The 23044-nt window shown below is 43.1% G+C and overlaps 1 protein-coding gene across 8 annotated transcripts in view; it reads left to right on the forward strand.

Annotated features, from left to right (window-relative positions):
* Positions 1 to 23044, forward strand: part of pde1ca (phosphodiesterase 1C, calmodulin-dependent a) — a 197686-nt gene that overhangs the window by 65016 nt on the left and 109626 nt on the right. For 2 of the 8 annotated variants that reach the window (XM_046292459.1, XM_046292460.1), the window contains exons 1-2: positions 4534 to 5261; positions 8907 to 8933. The exons of the other annotated variants lie outside the window; for them this stretch is intronic. In XM_046292459.1, coding sequence (XP_046148415.1) covers positions 5131 to 5261; positions 8907 to 8933 — 158 coding nt within the window. In that variant the 5' untranslated portion in view covers positions 4534 to 5130. Of the gene's footprint in view, positions 1 to 4533; positions 5262 to 8906; positions 8934 to 23044 lie in introns of those variants that run through there. 8 annotated transcript variants of the gene reach the window in all.

The raw sequence follows: 23044 nt of genomic DNA on the forward strand, positions 1-23044 counted from the left end.
CACTTCTGATTTAGTGAAAGAAGACAGTAACCTAGTTAACTCCTCGAGTGCCCCAAAGGTTAGGTGAGGCAGGATGGTAGACCCCTAAAACAGTTATGGATACTTTTCCCCTCAGGCAAAGATTTTAGTAAAGAGAAGTATCAAAGTAAATGTAATTGCAAAAATATACTTAAGTATAAAAAGTAAAAGTAAATGGATAAATCATTTCAAATTCCTTATATTAAGCAAACCAGATGGCACAATTGTATTTAATTTGTTTTATCTTCGGATAGCCAGGGGAACACTCCAACACTCAGACATAATTGACAAACAAAGCATTTGTGTTTAGTGAGTCCGCCAGATCCGATGCAGTAGGGATGACCAGGGATTTTCTCTTTACGTGTGCGAATTAGAAAATGTTCCTGTCCTGCTAAGCGTTAAAAATATATTGAGTACTTTTGGGTGTAAGGGAAAATGTATGGAATAGAAAGTACCTTTTTTTTTCATCGGGGATATAGTGGAGTAAAAGTATAAGTTGTCAAACATATAAGCAGATACCCCCCAAAAAACAACTTAAGTAGTACTTGAAAGTATTTTTACTTAAGTACTTTACAACAGTGCCGCAAACTTTTTGTCTACCTTGTTGGGAAAGTGGTCAACATTTCAGGTTATAAAAAGTTACATAAAATATTGTTTGATGCGGTTACTAAATAGCTGCAGCGTTGGATCGATATCAGATAATTCTGTTCCTATATCAGATTTGAAAAGCAGAGAAGTAGAGAAAGATTTTTAATGAGCTCTAACTTTTTGTCTAAGCTAATTTGTGTCAAAAAGTTGCATTGTTGCAGTAACAGTAAATGGAATGTCAGAAGTGAGGATGTCACAATGGGACCTTTAGAATGCTGAGGAAATCCCATGAAAGTGGATGAAGATGTACAAAAAAATGACTTAAAGCTTAATCATTTAAAAAGTATAACAGATATCCAAAAGTTATATACACAGTGTTCCTGACTGCTCTGCACACTTTAAAGTTTGACTGACATTTCTAGCTTAAGCGGTTTAAGGGGAGTAGCGTTCCAAAGAAGAAGAAGAAGATTTAAAGTGGGGACGCTCGCAAGCCCCATTAACAACACCTCCATGTAGCCCAGAGAGAGGGCACGTGCACATTAACAACACATCCATGTAGCCCAGAGAGAGGGCTCGTGCACATTAACAACACATCCATGTAGCCCAGAGAGAGGGCACGTGCACATTAACAACACATCCATGTGGCCCAGAGAGGGGCACGTGAACATTAACAACACATCCATGTGGCCCAGAGAGGGGCACGTGCACATTAACAACACATCCATGTAGCCCAGAGAGAGGGCTCGTGCAACATTAACAACACATCCATGTAGCCCAGAGAGAGGGCACGTGCACATTAACAACACATCCACGTGGCCCAGAGAGGGGGCACGTGCACATTAACAACACATCCATGTAGCCCAGAGAGAGGGCACGTGCACATTAACAACACATCCATGTAGCCCAGAGAGAGGGCACGTGCACATTAACAACACATCCACGTGGCCCAGAGAGGGGGCACGTGCACATTAACAACACATCCACGTGGCCCAGAGAGAGGGCACGTGCACATTAACAACACATCCACGTGGCCCAGAGAGGGGGCACGTGCACATTAACAACACATCCATGTAGCCCAGAGAGAGGGCACGTGCACATTAACAACACATCCATGTAGCCCAGAGAGAGGGGGCACGTGCACATTAACAACACATCCATGTAGCCCAGAGAGAGGGCACGTGCACATTAACAATACATCCATGTAGCCCAGAGAGAGGGCACGTGCACATTAACAACACATCCATGTAGCCCAGAGAGAGGGCTCGTGCACATTAACAACACATCCATGTAGCCCAGAGAGAGGGCACGTGCACATTAACAACACATGCATGTAGCCCAGAGAGAGGGCTCGTGCACATTAACAACACATCCATGTAGCCCAGAGAGAGGGCACGTGCACATTAACAACACATCCACGTGGCCCAGAGAGAGGGCACGTGCACATTAACCCAGTAGCCCAGAGAGGCACGTGCACATTAACAACACATCCATGTAGCCCAGAGAGAGGGCTCGTGCACATTAACAACACATCCATGTAGCCCAGAGAGAGGGCACGTGCACATTAACAACACATCCACGTGGCCCAGAGAGAGGGCACGTGCACATTAACAACACATCCATGTAGCCCAGAGAGAGGGCACGTGCACATTAACAACACATCCATGTAGCCCAGAGAGAGTGCACGTGCACATTAACAACACATCCACGTGGCCCAGAGAGAGGGCTCGTGCACATTAACAACACATCCACGTAGCCCAGAGAGAGGGCTCGTGCACATTAACAACACATCCATGTAGCCCAGAGAGAGGGCAAGTGCACATTAACAACACATCCATGTAGCCCAGAGAGAGGGCACGTGCACATTTAGAGCCCTAAGGGTGCTGGAGCACCTGCCCTTTTGCCCTCCAATGAAAAAAGGGTATTTTTATCATTTTGAGTACTGGCCCCACCATAGGTCAGTGTTCCACATGGGGATGTGTGTAACTCACTCCTCAGCCTGAAGTGTCCCCACTTGCATCTCTGAAAAGCTAGCTCGGTATGAGCTGAATCAGGAATGCGTCTTTACACATTGTGTGTGTTTACACATTTAGGATATGTGATGGGCCTGAAGTGAAATCATCCAGATGCGCTCTCTCTTTCTGCCCCTCTCTCTCTCTCTCTCTCTCTCTCTCTCTCTCTCTCTCTCTCTCTCTCTCTCTCTCTCTCTCTCTCTCTCTCTCTGCCTCTCTCTCTCTCTGCCTCTCTCTCTCTCTCTTCTCTCTCTCCTCTCTCTCTCTCTCTTTCTGCCCCTCTCTCTCTCTCTCTCTCTCTCTCTCTCTCTCTCTCTCTCTCTCTCTCTCTCTCTCTCTCTCTCTCTCTCTCTCTCTCTCTCTCTCTCTCTCTCTCTCTCTTTCTGCCTCTCTTTCTGGACTATGTCCAAATACTGCATTTTCCCTGCCTAGTGCACAGTAATGTGACGTGCTTTGATTCCTGTTATTATGATAAGACCTTCCAATTTCCTGTAGGGGCCGAATCATAACAAACAACGGCTACACTAACTACCCCGTTCTCGGAAATAAGGGAAGGCCTAATGGCACTTTATTGGTTATTTTTATTCCCCCTCCCGCACAATAATTGCAATTAGATAATAACAACAATATCTGATGCTATTAAACAAACATCCACCAGCGTCTCTGTATCGTAGGATCCAAGGGTTGCATCCCAAACGCCACCCTATTCCCTATGTAGTGAACTTCCTTTGACCAAGGCCCTATCCATATGGCTCTGGTCAAAAGTAGTGTACTGTAAAGGGAATAGGGTGCCATTTGGGAGGCGACCCCATTGTGGATTATGTTTTCCTTCTGGAAATTTCAGAGCGTGTTATCATTCTCATTGTTTGGGCAGACATGCTTGATGAGCACCGTCATTACCTATGTTGATGAGGGCAATGAGATGTGATTTCCCCATGTCATATTGAGACAGACAGATTTGGGGACTGCATACATAATGACACCATATCTCCTACATAGTGCACTACTTGACCAGAGTATATTACAATACAGGGAATAGGGTGCCATTCCCTATAGTTTGAGCCCCAATACTGAGTTTGGGTCCCAGGGCTGAGTTTGGGTCCCAGGGCTGAGTTTGGGCCCCAGGACTGAGTTCGGGCCCCAGGACTGAGTTCGGGCCCCAGGACTGAGTTTGGGCCCCAGTACTGAGTTTGGGCCCCAGGACTGAGTTTGGGCCCCAGGACTGAGTTTGAGCCCCAGGACTGAGTTTGGGCCCCAGGACTGAGTTTGGGCCCCAGGACTGAGTTTGGGCCCCAGGACTGAGTTTGAGCCCCAGGACTGAGTTTGAGGAACCCTGATCTAATCTATCGCTGAACATTTAAGGGAATAAAGAAAAAGATAGACAGACAGACAAAGAGAGAGGGGTTGGAAGGGAGAGAGAAATATAGAGCGAGGGAGGGAGAGGAAAGAAGGGAGAGGGGAATAGAGAGAGGGAGAGAAAGAGAGAGGGGAGGGGGGTATAGAGAACGAGAAGGAGAACGAGAGGGGATGAGAAAAAAGAGAGGGAGAGAAAGAGAAAAATATGCTGTTAGGAGTGCAGTTCATTCAGCCCCTCCTATTCACACACTGAAGCACTTCCAATCATTACACAGCTATCCTCTTTCTCAGTGTCTCTCTCTCTCTCTTGCGCTCTCTCTCTCTTGCGCTCTCTCTCACACTCACTCAATATTTATCTGCACACACTAACACACTTGCATATACTAACTTTCTCTTATTCCCGGTCATTGCTTCTCTCGACATCAACGTGAGCCTGTCCTCTCTATCGCTCTCTCTCTCTCTCTCTCTCTCTCTCTCTCCCTCTCTCCTCCTCTCCCTCTCCTCCTCTCCCTCTCTCGGCCCCCGTCCCCCTCTCTGGGCTTACGGCAGGGCAGATATGAATGATAGTCATAGCGGTGGCGTTAGCGGTGGAAGCGGCTGCTCTCTGATACTCTGCGCGACGACAGCAGCAGCCCGGTAATCCTCCCCCTCCGCTCTCTCCTCCCCCTCTCCCCTCCATGGGGCGGAGTGTGTTTGTGGACCCCCCTGCCTTCACCCTTCCGCCTCCTGAGCTGCACGCGCTCAGTGAGCACCTGAGAGGAGCTGCTGGTGACTAAACCAGAGCACACACAGATCACAGCCAGGGGGCCCCTGACGCAGCTCCACCACTAGCCCCAGCTCCCCTGATGCAGCTTCACCACTAGCCCCAGCTCCCCTGACGCAGCTGCACTGCTAGCCCTAGCTATCCTCAACAGGACCTGATACAGAACAGGACAGGAGGATGAGGAGGGAAGAGAAGGATGAGGAACAGACTCCAGCTGTCACGCTGCTGACAGAGATGGGATAGGGATCTGTATAGACAGAGGATTAAGGAACGGGGATAGCGAGATAGAGGACCACTCTGAAGCAGCACAACGCTCTGAATAAACTTCCACTTTTCCATCCTCTGATTGCGCTGCTGAAGTGGGCTGGCTCTGCAGACTTTAGACTTTAGACTTTCATGTCCTTTCGCCTGGTTAATATCTTAGACATGGAATCACCAACCAAGGAGATAGAGGATTTTGAGAGTAACTCTCTGAAGTTTCTGCAGCCAGACCAGATTGAGAAGATATGGCTGAGGCTGAGAGGACTGTGAGTAACCTTTTCTGTTTTTATTATTCACACTGTTTGCCATTGTGTTAATGATTTGTCAATGTTTATGTCTCTGCATACTTGTGTTTTAGTGTTTTGAGTTTGCTTGACTTTGAGTGTACTGCAGCCAAGATGACCAATCCTGTCAATTTGGTCATTTTTTTGTGGGGGGGGGCTCATTTTCAAACACATTGAAAGTTAATTAAGAGTTAATGGTTGAAATGCCTTTCAAAACCTCTGTGAAAGTTCCGTGGAGAACACGCTTACAGAGCAATGTGTAATCAATACCACTCATGCAACATCTCTTTTTTCACAACAGCCTCTTTTTTCATTTGATGGTTTCAACTAAATTCATTATGTTTTGATGCTCGATGTGCACATTTTTTTTTCATTTGAGTTTATTATGAATTTAAAAGCTCTTGATGACCAGAAAATGTATAGGAATGACAGACGTTTTTTTTTTTACATTACTCTACACAGGCTTTGCTCTTCTGTTTTTCTATACATATTATCAGAGGACATATTTTATAAGGATTTGCCTTATCGAATGAGCCAGAAGTAAAGTACATGCGTAATCAGGTTAATGTAGCAGAAAGGAGCAAACATCCAGGGACCCAGTGGCTACAGAATACAACCAGGCAGACAACACTGACACACAGGCAGCTAGGCAGTCAACACTGACACACAGGCAGCTAGGCAGACAACACTGACACACAGGCAGCCAGGCAGTCAACACTGACACACAGGCAGCCAGGCAGTCAACACTGACACACAGGCAGCCAGGCTAGTCAACATAATTACACACAGCTAACGGTTAGCCACTCATGATTACTAATTGGCTGTCTGTGTTTTTCGGACCGTTTTCCCCTCTACATCGAAGCTTCACATAGATAGAGATAAAGAGGGGGAAAGATGTTACATTTTAGGATGAAGAAAAGGGATGAGGAAGGTGTTTGCACCCCAATGACGTAGAAGTAACCCCCGAAGACACACATTTGATCCCTGCACATTGTGTGTTAATGAAAACACACGTGTTTGTGCATAGTGTACGGATAGGTTTGTGCTTGTGTGTGTACATTTCCAATATTCAGTATATGAACTCAAGTCAGTAGAAACGAACACATTGTTGTCTGCCCCTGTGTGTCATCAGAGAGTATGGATGGTCTCAGCTGTGATCCTGTCGCTCAGGCTGCCGTCCCTGATGTCCATCAGTGTTGTCTAATCTTCTGTCATTATGAGTGACAACATCACCCCAGTAGACCCTCAATATAGAATTACGAGATCAGGGGCTGTACGTTTTAAGCGTCCCAGAGTAGGAGTGCTGATTTAGGATCAGTTTAGCCTTTTAGAACAAGATTACAAGACCTGATCAGCGCTGCTCCTCTGAGATGCTTGATGCCTACGGCCCCAGCCCTGACCCTAGACCATAGATATACTATACTAGAAACCTCTCCATCATAAACAGACAATTTGCCCAGGCAACAACCATTTGTCCTGGTCCTAATCTCAGGGCCCATCCGTCTCGTCTTGTCTGGTCATCATTCCTCACAGATGACATTGATTGACTGTTACGACGTCAACATGAGCCTGTTCTCTCTCTCTCTCTCTCTATATATATATTTATATATATCTCTCTATTTATATCTCTCTTTCTATCTCTCTCACTCTCTCTCTCTCTATATATATATTTATATATATCTCTCTATTTATATCTCTCTTTCTATCTCTCTCTCTCTTTCTCTCTCTCTCACTCTCTCTCTCTCTATATATATATTTATATATATCTCTCTATTTATATCTCTCTTTCTATCTCTCTCACTCTCTCTCTCTCTATATATATATTTATATATATCTCTCTATTTATATCTCTCTTCTCTCTCTCTCTCACTCTCTCTCTCTCTGGGGATGAAACCCGGATGAACTATATATATATTTATATATATCTCTCTATTTATATCTCTCTTTCTATCTCTCTCTCTCTTTCTCTCTCTCTCACTCTCTCTCTCTATATATATATTTATATATATCTCTCTATTTATATCTCTCTTTCTATCTCTCTCTCGATCTCTCTCTCTCAATATCTCTCTCTCTCTCTCTCTCTCACTCTCTCTCTCTCTATATATATATTTATATATATCTCTCTATTTATATCTCTCTTTCTATCTCTCTCTCGATCTCTCTCTCTCAATATCTCTCTCTCTCTCTCTCTCTCTCACACACAAAAGGCAGGCGATCAGGAAGAGAAGGGGAATGTGGTTTAATGTCTATATGCCCTATAAACCCTCTCTCTCATTGCTTTTACTGTGGCTTTACGGTGCCCTGGATAGCGTTTTGGGAGATGAGTCTAACTGGTGACGGACCACGGGCTTACAGACATTGAAGTTGAGGCCTAATTCACCTGTCATTTGCTTTAGGAGAGTTGTATGAATTTCACCACATTCCAGGTGGGTTCCTATATGAACGGTTGAGACGTAAAATGTGTTGTGGTTCTGTGTGTATGGAGGAAAAGATAATTGTATGGTGATTGAACCCTTCCTAGCATATTAATAGTAATGCCAACAAACCTTCATATGTTGACACCACGAGGTCACAGCCTGCAGTCAACTGCACACCGAAGAGCCAGGGATCTATGGGGCTAAGAACAGACAAACTGATCAGCTGAACATGACCCAGGCCAGATCATGTAACCCGGGTGTCTGGACCATAGAATACATTCTGTTTCTGTTTCTGTGGTCTGTGTTTAGTTTTTTGGTCATTGTATCCATGATATTATCTGTCCCATACACTTCCTGACTGGGACTGAGAGAGAACAGAGATATAAAAAGAGAGAGGGAGAGATAAACAGAATGAGAGAGAGGACTGTTGATAATACTCCCCTGAGAATTGTTCACCGTGTGTTTAGGTATAGACCATGTCAAAGAACAGAAACATGCATTTGATATTTTTTCAGTTGTCTCATTTCCTTTCCATCATTTTGTTCAGTTTTCTTTCCTTAGATGGTCTTATCAAACGTCTGAATTTGCTAATAGAGAATCTGTCACCCGACTGTCACCCTTTCGAGTGCTTGTGCAAAAACGATCAATTCAACAATAATTCTTTATCAATCAAATCACTTTCTGAACTGCACATTTGCCTGTCTCTAACGAATGTGGATGATAATCAGTCCCAAAGTCGAAGCCAACAACACTGTTGAATGTCTGGCATGCAGGATGGTGTTGCCTTTAGATTAAAGGGATCATCCGCTATAAATGTACCAAATGCACTTAGACCAACATCATCTCGATACGGACTGAGTCTATAGAGGTTCAAATAGGATGAAAACCCAGAGGACATAGGGCTCGTCCCAAACGGTACCCTATTTCCTAATATGGTGCACTACTGTTGACCAGATCTCTTTGGGCCCTGGTCAAAATGAGTGTACTATAAAGCGAATAACATGCGATTTCACACATCCATAATATTTTTCAAGTTCATTCCAAGGATGTAGATTAATGATGTAATGTATAACGTCAGTGCTCTACCTACGGTATAGAATTACAATGATATAGATCCATACAATGGATGGATTGATTCTTCTGGAAATTGCAATAGAACATGAGGAATGATGCCATGAACATTAATGGTGTACTTGTTTTTCTTACACAGAAGGAAATACAAGAAGACGTCACAAAGGTAAGCCTCAGACCAGGACTGGATCAGTTACTGGTTACCTACAAGTTGGACCCAGCTTCAAATAAACACTCCCATAAGCATGCATAGTACACTTGTCATCTCCACAACTATGAAAAATAATAAAAAGCCCCCAAAATCCCATTCACGTCTATTATTCCATTTCTACATGATTTTTGTATTACATGTGGTATTGTAGTATAGCCTCCGACTCTTCATGTGAAACCCCTTATTATTGTACAGGTCTGAGAAAGCTGTGTGTGGTCTGGGAAAGCTGTGTGTGTGTGGTCTGGGAAAGCTGTGTGTGTGTGTGTGTGTGTGTGTGTGTGTGTGTGTGTGTGTGTGTGTGTGTGTGTGTGTGTGTGTGTGTGTGTGTGTGTGTGTGTGTGTGTGTGTGTGTGTGTGTGTGTGTGTGTGTGTGTGTGTGTGTGTGTGTGTGTGTGTGTGTGTGTAATTAATGATGTCATCGGGAAGTTTATATCTGGCTGCTATTCAACTTTCATCCCTCTTGAACTATTGTCTCTCGCTCTATTCTCTCTCTTGTCTATCTTGTCTCTCTCTCTCTCTTGTTCCTCTTTCTCTCTTGTCACCCTCTCTTGTCTCTCTCTGTCTTTTCTCTCTCTCTCTCCTGTCTCTCTCCTGTCTCTCTCTCTTGTCTCTCTCTCTTGTGTATCTTGTCTCTTCTCTCTCTTGTCACTCTTGTCTCTCTTGTCCCTTGTCTCTAATGTCTCGTCTCTCTCTCTCTCTCTCTCCTGTCTCTCTCTCTTGTCTCTCTCTTGTGTATCTTGTCTCTTCTCTCTCTTGTCTCTTTCTCTCTTGTCACTCTTGTCTCTCTTGTCCCTCTTGTCTCTCTTGTCTCTCTCTCCCTTGTCTCTAATGTCTCTCTCTTGTCTCTCTCTCTCTTCTTTCTCTTGTCTCTCTCTTGTCTCTCTCTCTCTTGTCTCTATTGTTTCTCTTGTCTCTCTCTCTCTTGTCTCTCTTGTTTCTCTTGTCTATCTCTTGTCTCTCTCGTATCTCGTCTCTCTCTCTCTTGTCTCTATTGTTTCTCTTGTCTCTCTCTCTCTCTTGTATCTCTTGTCTCTCTCTCTTGTATCTCTCTCTCTTGTATCTCTTGTTTCTCTTGTCTCTCTCTCTCTTGTCTCTCTTGTTTCTCTTGTCTATCTCTTGTCTCTCTCGTATCTCGTCTCTCTCTCTCTTGTCTCTATTGTTTCTCTTGTCTCTCTCTCTCTTGTATCTCTTGTCTCTCTCTTGTATCTCTCTCTCTCTCTCTTGTATCTCTTGTATCTCTTGTCTCTCTCTATTGTATCTCTCTCTCTCTCTTGTATCTCTTGTTTCTCTTGTCTCGTATCTCTTGTCTCTTTCTTGTACTTCTTGTCTCGCTCTTGTCTCTTTCTTGTATCTCTTGTCTCTCTCTTGTCTCTCTTGTATCTCCTGTCTCTCTCTCTTGTCTCTTTCTTGTCTCTCTCTTGTCTCTTTCTTGTCTCTCTTGTCTCTCTCTCTCTTGTCACTCTTGTCTCATCTATCTCTTGTGTCTCCATTATCTCTCTCTCTCTTCTGTCTCTCTTGTCTCTCTTCTCTTGTCTCTTGTCTCTCTTGTCTCTCTCTCTTGTTTCTCTTGTCTCTCTCTTGTCTCTCTCGTCTCTCTCTCTCTTGTCTCTCTTGTTTCTCTTGACTATCTCTTGTCTCTCTCGTATCTCATCTCTCTCTCTCTTGTCTCTATTGTTTCTCTTGTCTCTCTCTTGTATCTCTTGTCTCTCTCTCTTGTATCTCTCTCTCTCTCTTGTCTCTCATGTTTCTCTTGTCTCTCTTGTAGCTCTTGTCTCGCTCTTGTCTCGCTCTTGTCTCTCTCTTGTCTCTTTCTTGTCTCCCTTGTCTCTCTCTTGTCTCTTACTTGTGTCTTTTGTCTCTCATGTCTCTTTTGTATATCTTGTCTCTTTTGTCTATCTCTCTCTTGTCACTCTTGTCTCTCTCATCTCTCTCTTGTGTCTCCATTATCTCGCTCTCTTGTCTCACTTGTCTCTCTCTCATCTCTCTCTTCTCTCTCCTGTCTCTCTTCTCTCTTTCTTTCTCTTTTTCTCTATTTTCTCTCTCTCTTGTCTCTCTCTCTCTCTTCTCTCTCTTGTTTCTCTTTCTCATATACACACACACGTTTGTTTTACTATCCTTGTGGGGAACAAACATTTGATTTCCATTCAAAATCCTATTTTCCCTAACCCCTAACCTAACCCTTACCCTAACCTAACCTCTAACCCTAAACCTAACCCTAATTCTAACCATAACCCTAATTGTAACCCTAACTCTAAACCTAATCCCTAAGCCCAAAATAGCCTTTTTCTTGGTGGGGACCCGGGAAAATGTTTTACTATCCTTGTAAGGACTTCTGCCCCCCCCTGTCCACTCACACACACAAAAACCAAGCTTGTACAATGTTGGGAAGGAAGACAGCCAAAACTATCCCTGATACAGCCCAGAGACCAAACAAGCCTAACAGAGGAAGTGCATTGACCACATGTCTGTCCAGCTCTGCCAGAGGTCTGACAGTGGAACATAAACACCATGTAGCTTTCTCATCCTCAGTGGATATTTTTGTTTCTTCCTGTCTCTCTGCCTGCTTGGTGTTTTTGTTGTTTTTCTGTTTGTTTGTTCTTAGTACCATAGACCCCTGGCTCGTAGGTTTGTAGCATAGTAAGGTCACTAAGGTTTGTTAGCGTTACAATTAACATGCTAGGAATGGTTCAATCACCATACAATTACATTCTCCTCCATTGTAAAACCTAGCTGTACTACTTATTTATGTGAGGGTGAGGGGGATTTATAGCATTTAGAACAATATTATTTGTATCTCTGAAATGAAACGATCATGAAAAACACACTAATCTCTTCCATAATTTCTTGAAACAATATATGCTAATTTACTAGCATTTCTGAAAGTGAATAGATAAGGTTTTAGAATGAAACTTCAAATGTTAACAAATTGTAAAAAAAAAACAAATATGAAAAAAATGTATATAGTTGTTGCAAAAGTATTCACCCCTTTTGTTTAGTCAGACCTAAATTAGTTCAGGAGTAAAAGTTGGCTTAACAATTCAAATAATAAGTGACATGATTTTTAAATGACTACCCCTTCCTCTGTCCCCCATAGATAAAACATCTGTAAGGTCCCTCAGTCAAACATTGCATTTCAAGAGCAGATTCAACTATAAAGACCCGGGAGCTTTTCAACGCCTCATAAAGAAGGGCAGTGATTGGTAGATGAGTAACAATAACAAATCAGACATCTTTAAGCTTGGTCAAGTTAATAACTATGCTGTGGAGGATGTATTAAACCACCCAGACACAACAAATATACAGTCGTCCTTCTGAACTGAGCTGTAGGACAGGAAGGAAACTGCTCAGGGATGTTACCATGAGACCATTGGTCATTTTAAAACAGCTACAGAGATCAATGGCTGTGATGTTAGGAAACTGAGGATGGGATCAACAACATTGAAGTTACTCCACAATAATGACCTAAATGACAGAGTGAAAAGAAGGATACAAATATACAGAATCAAAATATTTCAAAACATGAGTATTTATCTAATCAAGGTATATTAGTGTTTGATTTTTCATTAATAAAAAAAACCTCACTTTTAAACTCATTTTAGTCCCACTTTCTAATTTCACAAAATGTGAAAAAATTCAAGGGGGGCGAATACTTATAATACCCACTGTAGATAGATTGTGGTTTAATGTCAGTGTCTCTATCAGTCGGCACTTGGCTGTTTCATTATACACAATAAGCACCATAAATAGGGTCGCTCACACTTTCTCTCTCACATTCAGAGTGTCACTCTTCACATTCCTCCTGGTGCCCAAACACTCCGGAAGAGGTGCCAGAAGATAACTAGAATGAGAAGCTAAACTTGTCTATCAACACTGAATACTTTCTGTGACTCTGTGATTCAGTTAAAACAGAAACATTTGACTAAGGCTACAGAAAACCCTGCTTGCACCTTGGCCATATGCATCATCACCCTAATGACATTACACCTTCTCCAGGTGAGATAGTATTTAGGTAAAACTATGATGAGTCACTCTTTGTGGAGGCTATTTTGTTTGATTAAACTCTGGGCGTGCCACAATGACGAGCCACAAGGCCGTTACAGAACTTTATTTCAACCTGGGAAGAGAGGCAGAAACGTAGCGAGGATCAGAGCATCTGTCATTTAATGGCTGGGTGTGAGAGAGAGATAGCGAGGGAGAGGATATTTGCCAACAGGGGTAATCAGGACTGTCTGTCTGGCATTGCTGGAGTTTCAATGAATTTCAATGTCTTTTATGACTGTGGTAGATTTTTCATTAGTTTCTGTGGTAATTAAAAGTCGAACTGCTCTCCAAAACTAGCCTAAAGCAATGTAAGTAATCATTGCATATTCCCCAAAATGACAATTAACAGCTTAGACGTCCTTTAGCAGAATGTGATGCATGACGAAGACAAGAATGTTACAAGGGAGGGATGCCCCCATTTCTAAACTCCAGTTCTCAAACTTAAAAACAACACATAATGGCTGTCTATAGTCTGTGATATGTTGTTAAATGCCATCAATGCAACATATGTGTCACACCCTGACCATAGTTTGCTTTTGTATATTTCTATGTTTTGTTTGGTCAGGGTGTGATCTGAGTCGGCATTCTATGTTACATGTCTAGTTGGTCTATTTCTATGTTTGGCCTGATATGGTGCTCAATCAGAGGCAGGTGTTAGTCATTGTCACTGATTGGGAACCATATTTAGGTAGCCTGGTTTGGTGTTGGGTTTTGTGGGTGGTTGTCTCCTGTGTCAGTGTTTGTTCCACACGGGACTGTTTCGGGTTTTGTGGGTGGTTGTCTCCTGTGTCAGTGTTTGTTCCACACGGGACTGTTTCGGGTTTTGTGGGTGGTTGTCTCCTGTGTCAGTGTTTGTACCACACGGGACTGTTTCGGGTTTTGTGGGTGGTTGTCTCCTGTGTCAGTGTTTGTACCACACGGGACTGTTTCGGGTTTTGTGGGTGGTTGTCTCCTGTGTCAGTGTTTGTACCACACGGGACTGTTTCGGGTTTTGTGGGTGGTTGTCTCCTGTGTCAGTGTTTGTACCACAGTGTTTGTTCCACACGGGACTGTTTCGGGTTTTGTGGGTGGTTGTCTCCTGTGTCAGTGTTTGTACCACACGGGACTGTTTCGGGTTTTGTGGGTGGTTGTCTCCTGTGTCAGTGTTTGTACCACACGGGGCTGTTTCGGGTTTTGTGGGTGGTTGTCTCCTGTGTCAGTGTTTGTACCACACGGGACTGTTTGTTTGTTCCACACGGTTTTGTGGGTGGTTGTCTCCTGTGTCAGTGTTTGTACCACACGGGACTGTTTCGGGTTTTGTGGGTGGTTGTCTCCTGTGTCAGTGTTTGTACCACACGGGACTGTTTCGGGTTTTGTGGGTGGTTGTCTCCTGTGTCAGTGTTTGTACCACACGGGACTGTTTCGGGTTTTGTGGGTGGTTGTCTCCTGTGTCAGTGTTTGTACCACACTGGGACTGTTTCGGGTTTTGTGGGTGGTTGTCTCCTGTGTCAGTGTTTGTACCACACGGGACTGTTTCGGGTTTTGTGGGTGGTTGTCTCCTGTGTCAGTGTTTGTACCACACGGGACTGTTTCGGGTTTTGTGGGTGGTTGTATCCTGTGTCAGTGTTTGTACCACACGGGACTGTTTCAGGTTTTCACGTTTCTTGTATTTGTAGTTTATTCATGTATAGTTTCTTTATTAAAGAACCATGAATTATAACCACGCTGCATTTTGGTCCGCCTCTCCTTCACCGGAAGAACCGCGTTACAATATGTTCAATACTAGAGTAATCTTATTTCTATTACGTCATTGACTTGTGTCTAAAAAACAAATGCGTTTGTAATGACATATTTCGTGCCAAACACTTCAACTGCAGTATTAGAACACCAGTATGGTAGTATTTCCTTTGTGACTAACACAAAGTTTGAATTATAATGTGACATTTTTTTTGGGGGGGGGGGGGGCTAATAGTTAGGACATTTAATGGTAAACATGAATGACCTTTTAATGTGGCATGAACGCAGTCATCTGATTGTCCGACAAATCACTTTGAAATGGCTACCTGCGCAAGTTCATCCACTCCAAAATGATTCCAGCATCCAAACTGTGTACACGCCATTACAAAACACTGAAAAGTCACACTCTGCAATTGTCATTGGGCCTACACTTGTAGCCTAAATGAATTGATGCCTCTTACTAACAAATTGACCTTTTGTGAAAAAAGGTCAGGTAATACCAGACTGTCCCGAAATGACAAGTGCAGCCTTGTGGGATTTGTTTTTTAAACCATGACAGAGAGTTGGGGCTGTTTGTTTAATTTGAAATGAGCTTATATTTTCAATTGTATCACTGTATAAGTACAATATTGTGTTTTAAAGAAATAGGGGAATGGTTAAATTAGTATTATTTAGACACCCCCAAAGTATTGCTTTTGTTGAGTTTAGCGGGGCTCATATCTCTCATTCTCCTCCCCTTTTCCCCACGTAATTCACACTCTGGAGCAACACATGAGTCATCCATGGTTTCCATCAGCAGAATGAAACTCCACAGAGTGACTTCACATCACAGAAGGACTTAAGCTTTGGGTCTTCAAAGACAGGCATTTCAGACAGTCACTCCTCTGATATGTCATGGGACAACAACTAACAACTACACAAATGTCATGCTGAGAGTTACCTGACATGAGCTTTGTGTGTGTGTGTGTGTGTGTGTGTGTGTGTGTGTGTGTGTGTGTGTGTGTGTGTGTGTGTGTGTGTGTGTGTGTGTGTGTGTGTGTGTGTGTGTGTGTGTGTGTGTGTGTGTGTGTGTTCCATGTGGCTTCGGCTCCCTGACTGCGTATGTGGTTTGACGTGAGATGGAGGGGGCTACTAAGAACAGCAGCCATCACAGCTGTTCCCCATCACATCAGTGCTCTGAGCAATGTTCACAACTATCAGCCAGCATCACTATCAACCGTCAGCCAGCATCTCCTCCTGCATCAGCTTCCAGTTACAGATACAAACCAACAGCTCACTACCTTTCTGGGGCTCTGAAACTCAGACCCAAACAGAATACCATTTGATAGATATTCTATTCAGCCCTGGTCTCAAAATCTTCAGTGGTGTACTTCAAAGTATAGCAGGCTTCTCTCCCAGTTCCCTATCGATCGGTCCAGCTTCTGTCTTCAGGCAGCTTTTCAGGTATGGACTCCATCTCTTGATTGCATTATCGCTTCGCCATTGATTGGCCAAGGCGTCTGCAGTGCAAACTAAAAACTCCAACCTATTATTCCACGTTGTTAGGTCTCATTTTCTCCTGGGAATCCGTATCTTTCTTTAGACTGACCGGGCACAGAGAATGTGGCTTTTCTTTCAGCCGGCTGATTTAATGTTTTGGATCCACTGCTTTGTCATTACGCTCAGTGATGAGGTAGTACCAGAAACACTTGCTGAACTATTATCATAGTCAGTTCCTCAGTCCCTTTGGGGAGAACGTTCTACTCTCTTTGTCATGATAGAGGACAGACATTTGTTGGATCAGTGCTTTTTGTCCAATGTGCCTTTTTGGTGGCACCTTGTGAGGGTGGTGTTTGTTACCCCAAAGCCTCTACGGGGACTGGAGTTCTAATGCAATGTCTTCGTCCATCTCTGACGTTGTCGGACAAACAAAGCATTGGTGCGTTCAGAATGGCTGGCTTGAAGTCAAGCAGGTGCACTGTGTGAAGAGGTGTGGGTTAAAGTGACTGAAATACCTCAGACAAATAGAAGACATCAATTCAACGGACATTCCAACTGAGTTCAAATGCCTGTGAAGCTATACTTATGTAGTGTGTAACAGCTATTGCTGAAGCTCTCACTCAGTCGATTGCTGTATGACCTAAACTCATATCTGCCCGTTAGCAATGTGAACACGTATGTGGTGTTGGATGTAATAGGCGTCAGTGTGGCCTTCCTCCCTGATGATCTAATTCAAACACACTGCCCAGTTGGAATCAGCTTAAATCTCAGGCCATTCCAGACTCCCCGTATCCTGCCGTAGTCGATCCGATCTGTTTTCTCACACCTGCTGGTGTATTCAAACAAACACACACACACACACACACACACACACACACACACACACACACACACACACACACACACACACACACACACACACACACACACACACACACACACACACACACACACACACACACACACACACACACACACACACACACACACACACACACACACACAATGAGCAGAACGCCATCCAGGTGCTTTTGTTTTTCTATCCTCGTCAGAATATTGTATATATTTTTGTTACAAACATGTGTGCTTTTTGGTTTGCTAATTTGGAATGCTCCTCAGCCTGTGGCCTTCCAGCTGAAATGTTTCCCGTTTATGCATTTCATGGTTTGTGATGGAGCACACGCGTTTGCTCATTTCATGGTTTGTGATGTAGCACACGCGTTTGCTCATTTCATGGTTTGTGATGTAGCACACGCGTTTGCTCATTTCATGGTTTGTGATGTAGCACACAAGTTGATCTGTTGATCTCATTTTCCTGTAGTCAATTTAACAACTTTCTTGTTTTACGTCAAATCTTTCAACATTTCACTGCATCTTTTTTCTGAATGACTGAAAAATATTCACATTCACCTGACTACTTTTTCTCTCACAGTATTGTGCCTCCCTCATATTGATTACATTTAAAATATACAGTACCAGTCAACAGTTTGGACACACCTACACATTCCAGGGTTTTTCTTTATTTTTTACTATTTTCTAGCTTGTAGAAAAGTTGTGAGGTCATCAAAACTATGAAATAACACATATGGAATCATGTAGTAACCAAAAAAGTGTTAAAGAAATCATAATATATTTTATTTTTGAGATTCTTCAAAGTAGCAACCTTTGTCTTGATGACAGCTTTGCACACTCTTGGCATTCTCTCAACCAGCTTCATGAGGTAGTCACCTGGAAAGAATTTCAATTAACAGGTGTGCCATGTTAAAAATAATTTATTAGAAGAATTAGTAGAATTTATTTTCTTCTTAATGCGTTTGGACAATCAGTTGTGTGGTGACAAGGTAGGGTTGGTATACAGAAGATAGCTCTATTTGGTAAAAGACCAAGTCCATATTATGGCAAGAACAGCTCAAATAAGCAAAGAGAAATGACAGTCCATCTTTACTTTAAGACATGAAGATCAGTCAATACAGAAAATTCCAAGAACTTAGAAAGTTTCTTCAAGTGCCATCGCAGAAATCATCAAGCGATATGATGAAACTGGTTCTCATAAGGACCACCACAGGAAAGGAAGACCCAGAGTTACCTCTGATGCAGAGGATAAGTTCATTAGAGTTAAATGCCCCTCAGATTGCAGCCCAAATAAATGCTTCACAGAGTTCAAGTAACAGACACATCTCAACATCAACTGTTCAGAGGAGACAGCGTGAATCAGGCCTTCATGGTAAAATTGCTGCTACTAAGGGACACCAATAATAAAAAGAGACTTACTTGGGCCAAGAAACACAAGTAATGGACATTAGACCAGTGGAAATCTGTCCTTTGGTCTGATGAGTCCAAATTTGAGATCTTTGGTTCCAACCGCCATGTCTTTGTGAGACGCAGAGTAGGTGAACGGATGATCTCCGCATGTGTGGTTCTCACCGCAAAGCATGGAGGAGTGATGGTGTGGGGGTGCTTTGCTGGTGACACTGTCAGTGATTTATTTAGAATTCCAGGCACACTTAATCATTATGGCTACCATAGTATTCTGCAGCGATACATTTGGTTGTCATTGAACAATGTCTGTCATTGAACAACCTCATACCATGATTAGATGGGGGAAAACACACTGTCATAAGCTCTTTAAACAATAAAAGTTAATGTGCCAACATTTCTGAAAATGGATATATATTGTTTTGGAATTAAACTATTCATATATTGTTGGACATTATTGTTGCCCGGTGTTCAGAGAACAAGCCAGATTGGAAGGAAAGATTTTCAGAGCATGCATAGACCTTAAATTGATGGATAGAAGCTGCCCTCGCTCTCTCCATCCCTCCATCCATCCCACCCTCTACTCAACCAAAAAGCTGAGAGGAAAGTGAAAGCAAAGGGCCTCTTGATAAGCCTCCCATCTTCAGGGGCCAGGGGAGATTAAAGGGTTCCGTAATTGTGTGTTTTTGCGTGTGCGTGTGTGTGTGTGTGTGTGTGTGTGTGTGTGTGTGTGTGTGTGTGTGTGTGTGTGTGTGTGTGTGTGTGTGTGTGTGTGTGTGTGTGTGTGTGTGTGTGTGCGTGTGCAAGTGTGCGTGTGATGGACTTTGGATTGGTTTTGTGTGTGTCTATAATGGCAAGGTGAAGATGTGAGTCTCTTTGCCCTCATCTCTCCTCCTCCCTCCTTCCCCCTTTCCCTTCCTTTCTTCTCCCCAGTAAGATGGAGGGGACTGAAATGAGTTGTGGTTTATCTCTGAGTGCAGGGTGGAGTGAGGGCTGTCGCCTGAACTTCCTGAGGTGCTTTTGGGGAACAAACGAACAGTGTGTGTGTGTGTGTGTGTGTGTGTGTGTGTGTGTGTGTGTGTGTGTGTGTGTGTGTGTGTGTGTGTGTGTGTGTGTGTGTGTGTGTGTGTGTGTGTGTGTGTGTGTGTGTGTGTGTGTGTGTGTTTAGTGTGACTATCTTTGAAGCTCAAGCGTTCAGTTCACGTTTGCCCTCTGATAACCATCCTTACATAAATAGTTGCTCGCTGCAAAAATGTCAGAACCTCAAGGAAATAAATAAACTGTTCTTCCCTCTAAGCAATGTGTAATTTATTTCCACTTAATTTATGTCTGCCATAACTCAATAGTTATTCACTGTAATCTACGGTTGGTTGGAGTCTGACAGGCTATTGAGGGTGACTATTGAGGGTGACTTGCAGAAACACTGTGCCGAGGGGGAAGGGAAAGAGAATGGCATGGGGAGTAAAGGGGGACACTTGGTTTGCTGTCTCAAATGGCACCCTATTCCCTATATATAGTGCACTACCTTTGACCAGGGCCTTAAGTCTCTGGTCAAAAAGTTGTGCACGATATAGGGAATAGGGTGCCATTTGAGACGCAACTTGGTTGATAGAGTTGTAATGGTAAGTCTGGAGCCTTGAGAGGCTTGACACATCACAGCGTAGCTGTCGGTTAATCAACAGTAACATATCACTCCCCACTTCATTCCATCACCCCTGAAGGGAGTGCTTGTAAAATACTTTTGATTAAAAGTGAAAGTTTATTGAAGGTCTTGCTACTCGGGGGCTCGCATTTTGTTTGGGGCGCAAATAGAAAGATTGATCACGGATCGTAGGCTGTTTTTAGGAAGGAAGGAAACGGATGGCTGATGTTTAAATTGTGTCCCCCTCCCCATCCATCCATCTGTGAATTACCCCCTCACTCCCCACCTCCAAGAGAGGTAGTTGGATGGTGCTGGTTCATGGTCTGCACTGTTGAGAAGGACCAGTTCTTACGAATCTGTAAACACATAGGAGTCCATGGCTTCATCATAGTAGCCTGACCACTCACACTAAATTCTCCCGCTGTCGTTCACTACATACTTTAGTCTGAGACTGCCCTCCTTGAAGTCCCTTCACGTTTGGTGATGGGTCAGGGAGGTACTCAGACTTATTGAGGAGAAGAAACTAACGTCCGTGAGCGTGGCGGAAACAACTAATTGACCAACGTCGTCGGTTCAATTACTGGAATTCCATTTAGTTTGTTTTCTCAAATCATTCATGGGAAATATCAACTCAGGATCTATGTTGTTTGGGGAGGATGCTGTGATTTTGTGATGTTGTTTTGTTGACACATCACAGCGTAGCTGTCGGTTAATAAACAGTAACATATCACTCCCCACTTCATTCCATCACCCCTGAAGGGAGTGATTTTGTTATGTTGTTTGGGGGGGTTCCCCATGCTGCAGAGGGCTATATATCAGTCCACTAATGCAGGACTGGAAAACATTTTTTTTTATATATATTTTTTTAAATATTATATATATATAAATTATTATGATTTTTTAAATTATGATTTTTCAGGGGGTGCTACTTCCTACGGCTATGTGTGGGACGCTGGGCTGAAGGGAGCTGTAGTATTCACTAAGCAAATATTCAACCTAGTTCGGTGCAGAAATGTGGTCATTAACTACAATGACCATAATCTATTGCACCTGTTTTTTCCAGCTCAGGCAGAGATAGATTCCCTTTTACTCCTGCTACGTTAGGTTAGATACACACAGACCGCATGAGAGAGGAATGTACACAACACAATGATGAGAGAGAGGGAGAGAGACAGTTTGTGAAAGTATGCCTTGTCTACTTTGAAGAACTAGTAAAATGATTTTGTCAGACAACTGACTCAAAGTTTACAATTGGCTCATTAATCCCCCTCCTCTCCCCTGTAACTATTCCCCAGGTCGTTGCTGCAAATGAGAACGTGTTCTCAGTCAACTTACCTGGTAAAATAACGGATAAATAAAAATAAAAAACTCTGCAGCTAGTCTAGCTAAATAGGATGATTAAAGACAGAACAGTGTGAAGTGTACAGAGATAACATTGTCTGGCTGTTTGACTGCTACTTACTGAACAGAGATGAGACGATGGCTTTCAGGAATGAAAAATAATAAAGAAATCAAATAAAAAGTAATATACACAACTGAAATATGTTATTATTTCATAGTAATTTGATGTCTACCCAATGTGGACCTGACTTAAACAATGGAATATTTTCAATGCTTTGTACATTATGTTGGGCTTCAAAAGTCATTTTTATGTCATTGTCAAAAGTAGTGAACTTTAGGCAATAGGGTACCATTTGGGATGCACACTATTTCTTCCCTTTGGCCTCTTCTGTTGTGTTGTGTCTCTGGTTCTTTCTTCTTTCGATGAGAGCCTCAGCTCTCTCAACCCCATCGCTCCCCATTTTGAAAGTGACTGTTTGAAATAGAAACGTAACCTTTGGGTGACTCCAAATATTATCACTGAGAGAGGAGACCAAAATGTAAACAGGCTTCTGTGTGTGTGTGTGTGTGTGTCCGTTTGTGCTTGCGTGTGTAAACATATGCATGCTTGCGTGGGTGCGCATGCTTGTGACCATTAGTCAGTAGAGGCCCATAAAAGCACAGCTGTGATGGATTTGGCCGTAGCTTCGTAGCTGAGTGATCATATACAATCAGGCCACATCAAGGGCCCCAGCCTTGGGAGCCAAGCTGCCGACCCAGCCAAGGGAACAACTTATATATATGGGATTACTTTGGCCAGAGTGCCCGGGCCCCTTAATATCTGTCTTAGCCAGCGATGGCAGGCGACTGTCTGTCGTTTTTCATTTACTCCGTTTCTCTACTTAAAACATTCACACGGGTTGTGTTTTAGTGTGTGTTTATGGCATGAATATGCATTTGGCTAAAAGGAATTGTTTAGATGGTACAAAAGATAAAAGTTCACTGTGTAAACAATCCCAATTTAACATTAATTTCTTAGTAGCTATACCTATGACAGGAAGGGCACTCTTGCCTTCGTCTGAGATGACACCCTATTCCCTAAATAGTACACTACTTTTGACCAGAGGCTATTGAACCTGGTCAAAAATAGTGTACTATATAGGGAATGTGGTGCCATTTATGTTTACCTGTGTGAAACCATCCCATCTTTCAGATTGATCTATCTGTCATGCCTGTCAATGAGGAGACCCTTTATCATCTCATCAGCTGCTCACTTACAGGACCGGAGACCCTGTCAGTCTGTTAACCCCTCTGTCTCTCTGTTAATGTATCATCAGCCAATGCAGCTGTAGGGTTAATGGGCCATGGAAGATGGAAGTCGGCTTTTATTGGCTATCATAAAGGCATTTCTCACCCAGGTCAGATTTCTGTCATTTTGATTGGCTGTCATAATAGTATTCCTCAGCCAATCACTCCCATGTCATATTTGTATTTATTTTTGAACTAAGGCTGAGGTTGTGATGGGTATTTATGTAGTCTTAAAACTTGGAATAAAAATATTTGTTGTCCTTGCTTCACCTCCTTCACTCCATTCCTCCCCTCCCTTCCTTCC

This window comes from Oncorhynchus gorbuscha, linkage group LG12 (genome assembly GCF_021184085.1).
Source record: "Oncorhynchus gorbuscha isolate QuinsamMale2020 ecotype Even-year linkage group LG12, OgorEven_v1.0, whole genome shotgun sequence".
Taxonomy (NCBI): Eukaryota; Metazoa; Chordata; class Actinopteri; order Salmoniformes; family Salmonidae; genus Oncorhynchus; species Oncorhynchus gorbuscha.